Here is a 12090-nt window from a genome sequence, read left to right on the forward strand (position 1 = left end):
CACACACACATATCCAGGAAAGCTCAGTGAAGCTTTGAGTTTTAAAGAGATGGGTTTAAAGGGATGAAAAACACAATGTGTCATTGCAGCCTCACTGCAGTTATGTCAACTGGATTTTATAAACAACACCGGTTATTTGAATGCCTTTTAACTGATTGAATATTGTCAAAATGCTGAAAAATATTGACATATATTGCTCAAGGTGCAGGGTTAGCTACAGTTAGCTCAAGTCACGTTAGCTCACTGTGAAATTTAACTGTTAACTTTATTGTTCAACAGTTCATTGAACTTGATTGTAAAATTCTGGTCATTAGTACTATTTGTGTACTTTGCCTTAGTTACTCAATCTTAAGATAAACTTATTTGTATGAGTGAACATTTTGAGTTTATGAGGCAGAACAATCTTGTAATATCCCCAAACTTCTGTCAGTTATCTTCCTCTTTAGTTTCACTCATTCCTTTTTAAAAGTCAGAATGTTGTTAAATCGTCAATCTAACTTAATTATCATCTAACAAAGTAACTTAGTACATTGATGTTTGCCTAAATGGTTTTGTTTTACGCATTAATTCACCATTATGGCGATTAATGTTCCATTTGTACTTGAAACTTTTTATATATTAATGTATAATAAATCTCTTCCTTCCAATTCTCTTGTGTTATAATAAATCACAGTTAAATGTGCTTTCAAAGGATGGGCATTGAGTATCCTAATATTAATAAGTTGCTTTTTTTAAATAATCTATATTTAAACTAGATTATTAGCTAATCCATGTCTACTGTAGTAATATAACATTATAGCATAAAACCCTGTGCCATAAAAATCATACTATTGTTTTAACTGTACATCACACTATTATTGGCATTGATATAATCCCCCAAACGTGTGACAATATCTTGCAAGTGACCTTAATTGTGTCAACATTCAGCATCCAAAACACAGCTATGGTACATTTCAACAATGAACATTACATAAAAGATTCCTAATACTGACAACAGAAATGACAAACCAAGTCAGAAAATAGCAAAGCAACTGCATTATTTATTTCTGCTGCACTCTGGGAGTTAGCATACTTGTGGCTGAATAAGGATTTCTATTTAATTTAATATATCTCTATGATGGCTGCATTAATTTGAACTTCGTCAAATTAACACACACTGTATTCTGGTTACCTACCTATGATCAAGGGAATTTTGGTTTATCAGTTCATGTCCCCTTTAAGGCAGTCGATTTATAGTACAGTTCTCCTTCTAGGCAGGCTTTATCTCATATGCAGCTACACTGACCTTCACACAAGCTCTGATGAGTCATATCAGCCTGTAAATACAAACCCATTGTAGCACACGCTGACGGGGCTCTTAAGTCAGACGCACAAAACTGGCACATCCAACGCTTGCAGACTGCAGTCAGGATGCAGGTGCTGCTCTGGAACTCAATAGACCTTGCTGGAGTATCTACTTAAAAACTGCTCAAAAACTAGGTCTGCATCACTGTCTGAGCACTGCCTGAATGTGCAATTACTTTGACATAATACTGACGTGATGTTAAGACTGTATTGGCTGCCAGAGCCTCACAAAGGGTGACGTGAAGGGCTCTGGCAACATCAGAGGGGCCGACATTGTCGTCTAAATAGAGCTCATTGTGAGCTTTCTGGCAGATTCTGATACTGTGAACACAGCGTCCTCCTATTTTCCAACCATAGCTGGCTAAAACACAACACAACTATTGATGACCGGCTGAATAACTTAACAGTGTAGCATTTAGAGGAAGGAAATGGTGGTCTTTGTACCTCCCAAAAGCTGTCCATGGCCTCATCAGCAACAGCGGATTCATCGTAAGAGCCAGACATGGTGCTGGGTGATGCGAAGCAAGACTGAACACGTCTGCAGAAAAGCGGACTTCCTCAAGCACTAAAGAGAGAGAGACAGAGACACCTTCAAAAATGTATGAATGGTATTGCATTAAAGAACAAAATATCAAAGCAGCTGGCAAAACGAGTTGGAAAAGCACAATTCACAATCTCACAAAACATCTAGCTAGCATGATAAAACGCTCAATATCCAAAATCAAGAAAGAAGCACTGAAACTTTGTGATTATCACAGAATATGGTCATAGTTAATGTGATTTTCTACACTCTGTTATGACACTGTTTAACCTTGAAGAGAACTGACTTCATATATCCAGTAAAATAACCAACTAAACCAGTTGATTAAAGGTCAAAAATGGTCCAGAAAAGTACATTCTGAAAGCTCCTGAAGCATTTGAGAGCAGCTGACACCGAGACATGCTGGCTTCAGAGTCTGTTCTTACTTAGGAAACCTGCTTTTTCATCAGTTTAACAGTAGGAAATGATACAAATGCATGCATAAAGCAAAACAAAAATGTACCAATGTACCAAAACTGTACCAAGTTTAAAGACAGTATACAAAGAAAAAGAGGCGTTGACTATAAAAAAATACTCCAATCAAATTAAAGCAAACAATTTTTGTGTATTATTCTGTTGTGTGTTAAGTCTAGCGTGTTGAGCTCTATTCATGGTTGCTGAGTTGCTGCACTGTAAATCTGCCAGTTAGAAGGTTCCACCTCTGTTAGGATGTTTCCACTGGATTAAACAGCATTAACTGGATGGCAGAGCTATGCAAACAATCATGCTTTTATTTTGCACCCTGGTTTTTATACATTTTTTTTCTGTACAGCAATGCTCTGGTTAGCAACAATTAACAATGCAGTGCTAACTGCATCATAATAATAGCATGTGATGATGCTCAGTCATTGTTCAACACGAAGAATACTTCATGAGCCTCAACAGTGTGTCACATGTTCAGTTTGTTTTGTTATGGTTTTCCTTGTGTTTCCTGTTTGGTTCCTGTCTTTCCTTATTTGGTCACCTTCCTGTCCTTGTTTAGTTTCATTGATTAATCCCCGGCACCTGTGTTTTGTAATCATCCAGTGTATATTAGTTCCTGCCTGTTCAGTTCTCCTTCATCTGATCAACTCGTTACGTTCTCTGTGTTTCTTTATGTTTATGCTCAAGCTTTCGTGTTAGAATATTCCCTGTGTTTTCATTTATTAAAGACTATTTAAGTTATTCTACGTCTCCTCGCTCATCCCCGCTGTGTGCACCATGACAGATGATCAGACCAAAACAGATGATGGCTGAGGACAAGCTGTGGGGTTTGTGGCAGGCTGGTCGGAGGTTGGAGCGGTATGTGGAGGATTTCCTTGAGCTTGCTAACCAGCTGAGCTGGCACAATGCCGCTCTTGGTGCGTGCTTTCAGCTGGGACTAGACGACGAGACGATCCGCTGCGATTTTCCCATGTGTGATTATCCCCTGATCGAGCTGATTAATCTCGTCCTTTTCTTAAAAGATTCAGATTTTGAAGTGGAAGAAAGAAAGGAAATGTTTCAATCTCGTCGACCAGCCCCCACTGAGGCACACCGTGTCTTGTCAGCTCACCCCACGCCAGGAACCCCCACATACCGTACCAATGGCTCGGACCGCCTGCCCAGCCCCAAACACCTCCGAATACTCCGAAGCTCCACGATCGTCCTCAGCCCAGAAATGCTGGCCGCTTCCATGTCAAGCCCGCCGGCCGTTCAGCACTCAAGCCTGCCGGTTGATCCGAGGTCAAGCCCGCCGGCTGTGGCTCACTCAAGCCCGCCAGCCGTTCAGCACTCAAGCCTGCCGGTCGCTCCGAGGTCAAGCCCGACGACTGCGGCTCACTCAAGCCTGCCGGCTGCAGATCACACAAGCCTGTCGGTCGCTCCGAGGTCAAGCCCGCCGGCTGCGGATCACACAAGCCCGCCAGCCGTTCAGCACTCAAGTTCGCCAGTCTCTCCGCTGTCAAGCCCGCTGGTCATCTCCCTCTCCTCAGCCCAAAAGAGGAGAATGCGGAGGAAGAGACTGTGGGCTCCAGCCCCAGAGCTCGCTCCAGTGTCGGCTCCAGTGTCGGCTCCAGCCCCAGAGCTCGTTCCAGTGTCGGCTCCAGCCCCCGAATCTAGCCCAGTGAGGGCTTCTGTCCCCGAGTTTAGCCCAGTGAGGGCTCCTGTTCCCGAGCTCCCTGCTCCACCATGGCCTTCCGAGCTCCCTGCTCCGCCATGGCACCTAGAACTACCTGATCCACCCTGGAGGCCTTCCTTGTCCCCATCCTGCACCAGCCTCCAGGGCGCCCACCTCCCCTCCCCGGTGGAATTTTTACGGCGCGGGATGCACCTTTCGGGAGGGGGGAGTAATGTCACATGTTCAGTTTGTTTTGTTATGGTTTTCCTTGTGTTTCCTGTTTGGTTCCTGTCTTTCCTTATTTGGTCACCTTCCTGTCCTTGTTTACGAATCTAGCCCAGTGAGGGCTTCTGTCCCCGAGTTTAGCCCAGTGAGGGCTCCTGTTCCCGAGCTCCCTGCTCCACCATGGCCTTCCGAGCTCCCTGCTCCGCCATGGCACCTAGAACTACCTGATCCACCCTGGAGGCCTTCCTTGTCCCCATCCTGCACCAGCCTCCAGGGCGCCCACCTCCCCTCCCCGGTGGAATTTTTACGGCGCGGGATGCACCTTTCGGGAGGGGGGAGTAATGTCACATGTTCAGTTTGTTTTGTTATGGTTTTCCTTGTGTTTCCTGTTTGGTTCCTGTCTTTCCTTACTTGGTCACCTTCCTGTCCTTATTTAGTTTCATTGATTAATCCCCGACACCTGTGTTTTGTAATCATCCAGTGTATATTAGTTCCTGCCTGTTCAGTTCTCCTTCGTCTGATCAACTCGTTACGTTCTCTGTGTTTCTTTATGTTCATGCTCAAGCTTTCATGTTAAAATATCCCGTGTTTTCATTTATTAAAGACTATTTAAGTTATTCTATTTCTCCTCATCTCCTCCCCGCTGTGTGCACCGTGACACGGTGTATATTTTGAGTTTATCGACAAATCAGACAACAAAGACTTTTAGAATTCTAGATTTTTAGAGATGATTCTTTTTTGCAATCCCTTGTAAAAAAAAAAAAAGTGTGCTTCATTTTAATGCACTGTGTTCTTCAAATGTTTAAAGAAAAACAAGCTTGCATATGTAATATTAATAAAATAAAGCACTTTGTAATGATGTTTTACTTTAAAGTATATTTTAAATAATTATGTTTTAATAATATTGTGTCATGCTTTAAAATAGAGTTATTTTATGTTTTGACTAACATACTAAAGCACAGGTATTTGTTTATAATTTAACTGTAGTGTGTTATTTGGTATTACATTGGCAATTAATATATTTTAAATGTATTAAAGGTACAATATGTAAGTTTTCACCGCTAGAGGGCGCGTATTCAAAACAAACAAAGAAACAAAGGCGTAGTTTGATGACGGCGTGACTGAGTGTGGAATCATGGGAGTTGTCTGCTGCGTCCCAATTCGTCTACTTATACTATATCCTAAAAGTACGTACTCTTTTTGTGAAGAAAAAGTACATACTTTTGAGTATGTAGAAGAATAGTAGGCAAGCTTTGGGACATGCTACTTCGTCATAGCTGCTTCTTTAACGGACGCTCTGTTGCTTAGTTACGTGCATTCTGTCACTGTTTAAACTGCCCTGTCAATCATCTTATCGCAGTTAACATCCTCCACATTTCTTTTAATTTGATTTCCTACCGTATTGTAGAGAAATTAAGAGGTACGTTGATCTGCTAGTCGCGGGTCTATCATGCCGAGAACTCTGCTCATGTGTTTGCATGATGCATTTAAAAGTTAATGACCAAACGTATCATTATAAAAGTTCACAGTGTTGCTGCAGGTGAAATATGTGGATAACATTAAATTAATATTTTTTCATCAGGTTAGACATTGATTATTTATCACTCAAATCCCTTTCTCTACCTGTCCGTTGGTCACGTATATCTGCCATGTTTGTAGTTTTTTAACACTTTTAATGCGTGTTTGTAGTTCTAATTGAATAACTTTATTAAACATACTATGATTTGGGACATACTAATTCTATTTTCGAATACTACTTAGGACGGATAGTATGCGAATTGGGATGCAGCAGTCATCTTCATCCCCACAGCCGACACAATCCGACGGAACTCAGGCAGAAATCATGTTCATGGATGAGCTATTAACATCGTAGTATGAAGCAGAGTGAGGCGGAAAGCCGTCGAAGCGAAACGAGGCCGCTGAAGCAATTGCTAATGAGAGACGAGAGTGACACATGGCTCGAAAGCAGCAGAGCTTTTATTATGCCACACTTTAGCACTTCCGCTTCTTCCAGTCGAGCGTATGTGGGGTAAAGCAGCGCTGTTTTATCATACTATATATGTTTGAAAGTTCTGTTATAATGCTACTCTGTGCGGTCGTCACCTGTCTAATAAAATGCACAACATATTAAAGCGTCTTTGGTGTTTCCATGTTTTCTACAAAACAAAAAACCGGAAATCGAGGGGTTATGACGTCATTGGCAGGCGACACAATGACACTATGGACACGGTCCGTGTCACTAGTTAAAACTGCTTATTTCTCTGGATTTAAACATTCTTCAAAACATTTGGGATAATGTAAGAACACAAGTCAGCAAAATATATAAAACTGTTCTAGTGGTTTTTGGGTATTTTAATACAAAAAATCTTACGTATTGTGCCTTTAAAATTGCGACAAATATTTAATTAAAATGTATTTAAATCCATGACATTTTAAAGCCATGACTTCCCTGCGAATCAAACCCATGACCTGATGTGCTGCTGTTTGAGCTGCAGGAACACTCATTTGACTAAGTTTGCTGACTATATGCAACAAAGCCTAGAAATGCTGCATGCTGACACTTTACTAATTAACACATTTACTGCAAACTACTTATCAAAGGAAAACAAACTGTTGTGTATGCTGTCAAAAAATAATCACAAGAAAGAAAAATAAACCAGAACATGTGTGACCCACATGGGCTTCACGAACCTAGAAGTATATCTGAGACAAATATACATAGATTCATAACACAGTAAACCTGGAGCCCTGAGGAAACGTGAACATGGTTTAATGAGTCTTTAACCCAGATTCCAAAACCCAAATTCCTTAAGCCCAATGTCTGATGACAGAGGACCCATAATGACACAGGCAGCCATCGTGTAAGAGTCTTAGTTTATTAGCTATTTGCACCTCATGGCTTTATAATGGCCAAGTAAAATGTAGCCATATAACATAAAACACATTATTGTTGTTTGCATATGATAACTGCCCTACAAACTGTGCTGAAATCACTGAAGAATGTTTCATTAACAGAAAGGTTAAGAAAACTACCACACATACATCCGTGAACATATATGGATGGTTTAATGGAATTTTTTATATTAATTTCTCAGAAAGTTTTCTTTTCTTTCTGAACAATGAGGCAACTGTACACTAAACAAACTGTATTAAAATGTGTTTACACTGAGTAAAGTCTTAAACTTTATTTTGCTCGACTCACTGTCAAATGATCTAGTTATTTTACTTTTATGCACGTTGATGCTCTTCTGGCAAGCATGAACATCATCATTCAGTCATTCTTCAAACAAAGATTGGATTTAGAATTGCCCATGACTCATGTCATGCAACCAAATCCATTTCTCAAATATTATGTCTAATGTGTAGTACAGTCAAAAGCTTACATACACCTTGCAGAATCTGCAACATGTTCATTATTTTAACAAAATAAGAGAGATCATACAAAATGCATGTTATTGTTTATTTAGTACTGACCTGAATAAGATATTTCACATAAAATATGTTTACATATATTCCACAAGAGAAAATAATAGTTGGATTTATAAAAATGACCCCGTTCAAAAGTTTACATCTTTTTACAAAAGTGAATCTTAATACTGTGTTGTTACCTGAATGAAAAGTGATGAAAACCTTTTGAATTTGAAGATCGAGGTCAATTTAACTTATTGTGTCTTCTGGGAAACATGTAAGTATCTTCTGTAGCTTCTGATGGGGAGTAATACATTTTTTAAAAATTAGATATTTAGGCAAAATAAGAAAAATGTACACATCTTCATTCTGTTCAAAAGTTTTCACCCCCCAGCTCTTAATGCATGGTTTTTCCTTCTGGAGCATCAGCGAGCGTTTGAATCTTCTGTAATAGTTGCATACGAGTCCCTCAGTTGTCCTCAGTGTGAAAAGATGCATCTCAAAACCATACAGTCATTGTTGGAAAGGGTTCAAATACACAAGAATGCTGGAAAACCAAAGAATGAGCTGAAGGATTTTTCTGAAGAACAGCAGACAGTTTAACTGTTCAGGACAAACAAGGGACTCATGAACAACTATCAAAAAACAAAAAAACGCAGCTGTGGATCATTCAGGTAACAACACAGTGTTAAGAATCAAGGGGATGTAAACTTTTGAACGGGGTCATTTTTATGAATTCAACTATTATTTTCTTTGGGGATTATATGTAAACATCTTTTATGTGAAATATCTTATTCAGATCAGTACTAAAGAAACAATAACATACATTTTGTTTGATCCCTCTTAAAATAATTAACATTTTGCAGATTCTGCAAGGTGTATGTAAGCTTTTGACTTCAACTGTACATGCTTCAGCACATTCGAAACCCCTGCCAAGGAAATTTGGATGAACTCCCATCTTACACGGCAGACAATGCATATTTCAATGCATATCTCATTTATGCTTACACAGTCACATAGAAACAGAGACAATTATATCGGCAATATATTTGATTTTCAGTGTCAGGACAACAGCTGGATTTAGTACATGTAATATTACTAATATTAATATTTCATCTGTGAGGAGGAGGTCAATATTCACCTCTCATTCATTCAGATTATGAGGACAAAAGTGAAAAGATATTGTGTCTCTGCTAAGAATAAAAACAAGGGCCCGTTTACACCAAGGGTGATAACTATAAAGATAACTTAACTATAATACAGTTTTAATAATCATGCTTATTCTTTGACAATAGTGAAGTCCACACCACAGCTACAATGTCAACAGCACAGAGGAACGATATTGTTGGAATCGCTTCCAGAACAATCCTTTTCAGCTGATGAATGATAAAAAAAAACCTTTGACAGCCAATCAGAATCCACCCAACTTTAGCGCTCTCGCGCATTTAAAGCAGCAGATGTTACCGTTTACTGTTGTAGATGCTAATGTAGTTACCATGATAGTTGCAGACCTTTATGCTTAAAGAATTATGCAAAATCTATGCTGAAGTCGCGTCACAGTTCCCCAACTTGCAGGTGAGCTCTTGGTTGTGTTGGATTGAGCAGACTGCCCTGATCTGATGTTCTTTGCAGGTATGATAAACAGAAAGTGCAGACAAACATCTCTTTCAAATAACACAAGGTTATCTGCAGCAGATAAAGCATTGTTCCTCGTGAAAATAAAGTGACAAATATACATAGATAAAGAGGGGTGTTTGTGCTAAAAAGATAAACAGCTTCTTTATTTACATATGAATGTCATCATTTCATACCAGAACAAACCCCTGTGACAAAGAAACACCCTGTATTATACCTTTTTTTAAAAAAGAGAAGTTTTTTACAGTAATAATATACTGTAAAAGAATATACTTAATGTTTCTGGACACTTAATTGCATGTTATTTGCAATTAAATGAAAATATGTCATAATTAAAATTTACATTAAATTAAATTAGATAAGCTTAAGAGTGTTTTGACCCATATATGTTAGATTTAATCTTTATACGTAATAAATTAATTACTTCTATTATCTTTGAATTATGGTTAACGTGCTGCCAAATATACTGACTATATACAGTAAATATGCCGAATATCCTAAACTTAAATACTTTTCATGTAATTTCTAATGTAAAATGTCAACACACCAGAATAAGCATACTTCTTTAAAGAATGACCAAAGATATTTAAAATGCACTTTAAGGTTAAACTTTTTTTTACATTATTACAAAGTGCATTTTAGTTTGTTAAGAAGCAAAGTGAACTCTCTTTGAGGACACTTAAGTGGACTTTTATTTCAGTAATATTTTATTATCTGCAAGTACAGCTTTAAAAATATCCTTTTAAATACAATACAGCACACGTCTTTTTCACAAGGGGATGGCACTTAATTGTGTGTAGCTGGTAATTAAGACAAAGGTTTGTGCAGTGATATTGTGTGCAAGAATGGCACAACTGTTTTGTCTGAAAAATAATGTCTACCTCTGCACATTTTATTAGAACATTTTCCAAACGGACTAATTACAGTGATTAGACCCAGTGTAACCTGTCAGGGGGTCAGGAAAACAGTGACATAAATTGTGAATAACTATTATAATAATTATATATGACCATAAGACAAGATTGTGTTGTAACCTGAACTGCTTACTGCAAAGCATGCTGAATCTACTGCTGTATTGTTTTATGATTATGAGTTTTAGATTATCCATTCAGCTAAGTGTACCAAAAAGAGGTTGTTTATAGTTGTATACTGATGTTGAGATATTGCGATATAAACTAGGGAGAAAGTCTGTGTAGATTACAGCTCTCAATCTCCTTCATGAGACGCACGGGAAGTTATTTTCAGAGGCACCGAAGGACTTCTCACATATCCTGGTTAACTGCTTTTCCAGTCACACTTTTAATTTGGGGACACATTCTCACTATTAACTATGTCTTTTACCTCAATAAACTCCTAATTTTCTGCTTATTAATAGTTAGTAAGGCAGTTGTTAAGTTTAGGTGTTGGTTAGGATTAGGGATGTAGAATATGGTCATGCAGAATATGTGTTTTATAAGCACTAATAATAATAATAACACATTTTTAATATACAGCCAACATGTTAATAAGCAACTAGTTAATAGTGAGAATTGGACCCTATAATAAAGTGTTACCAAAAGCTCTCATCAGAACCAACCACAAGGGAAAAATCCATTCCATGCACAAACTATCCAGCTCTTTGTTTTGATAAAAACTGTGAACTTACCACCGGTGAACCCATTCACAAACAATGGTAGGACCTTTTAAGAGTAAAATAATCCAGATATCATTACACAGGTCCGGCCGGTTATATTATTGGCCTCTATTGTTTTAGTTCAGCACTGGTTGTGGAGTGTGTCTGGAGCTCATGTAGAGGATAATCCTGCAGTGTTCCACTTGAATGGCTTAGACGGCATGAGGCGAGGGGTTACGGGGAGGAGAGAGAGAGAGAGAGAGGGTGTGATCACACCAGCACTCTGGGGAACATTGTGATGGAAAGCTGCTGGGTTGCTCTGGTGAGGAAACATTTGTGCACTTGCTTTGAGTTTTTAAGATGAAGCTGTGGAACAAGACATTTTGTCAAATGAAACTCAACCACAAACAATCACACCAGTCAAACCAGTCAAGATGACAAACGACAGAAAGGATGCTTTCACTCTTTAGGAAAGCAATCTCAAGCAGCCAACCTTCAGCAGTATTCAGTAAACATCACTGCTTTAAAGCAGAACTGCAGTCATCATGTATGCATTAGGAAATTAGTATCTAGCCTTGTGAAAAAGAACGTGCACTTGTAATTTACTTCAGATTTTAAAAGCATGTTAACTGTACTTGCAAAAATATATAATGTTAATGAAATAAAGGCCACTTAAGTACTTAAACCAAAGAGTGTACACTTTCTAAAACACTTTTAAACACACTTAAGTGCACTTTGTAAAAATATCAAAATGCCTGGAAAATCTGCACCCAAGTTCACATGGTAGCAGCACAAACAAGATGGTTTGCCTATCGTCACGATGCTTCATTAATACATCTAATTAAACCTGCAAGCAGCCAGAGAAATAACACCAGCTTCCTGAAGAGAGGCCTCCACAGGTTTGGAGTCTAACAGAGGTGACAACCCAAATCAATCCACTAATGAAATGAGGGAATAGTCAGGTGAACTGAAGGGACAATGGTCTGTTTTTATATATGTTTTATTTCCATGTGAGTGTTGTCTGCAGTAGCAGCTGTTGGGCTAATATGCGAATCCACAAAAATAGTTTTACATTCAGTACCTCAGACTTGAATCATTTTGATGGTTGAAAATTGCCTTATTATGTATTTTACATACAGGTCACAGAACTTTATTAAATATGTACATTTTAAAAGCATTATTATATATAATTCTAATTAATGGGTTAAA

At 38.5% G+C, this 12090-nt stretch overlaps 1 protein-coding gene across 7 annotated transcripts in view; it reads right to left on the reverse strand.

Annotated features, from left to right (window-relative positions):
• LOC107680734 (protein kinase C and casein kinase substrate in neurons protein 1-like) overlaps nt 1-12090 on the reverse strand; it is a 35404-nt gene that overhangs the window by 8030 nt on the left and 15284 nt on the right. Inside the window, exons 1-2 of one of the 7 annotated variants that reach the window (XM_016476775.1) lie at nt 10915-11083; nt 1789-1909 (exon numbers count right to left, since the gene is read on the reverse strand). In XM_016476775.1, coding sequence (XP_016332261.1) covers nt 1789-1848 — 60 coding nt within the window. In that variant the 5' untranslated portion in view covers nt 1849-1909; nt 10915-11083. The other 6 variants (XM_016476778.1, XM_016476777.1, XM_016476779.1 and 3 more) reach the window with 6 other exon arrangements.

The sequence above is a fragment of the Sinocyclocheilus anshuiensis genome, unplaced genomic scaffold (genome assembly GCF_001515605.1).
Source record: "Sinocyclocheilus anshuiensis isolate Anshui unplaced genomic scaffold, SAMN03320099.WGS_v1.1 scaffold1306, whole genome shotgun sequence".
Lineage (NCBI taxonomy): Eukaryota > Metazoa > Chordata > Actinopteri > Cypriniformes > Cyprinidae > Sinocyclocheilus > Sinocyclocheilus anshuiensis.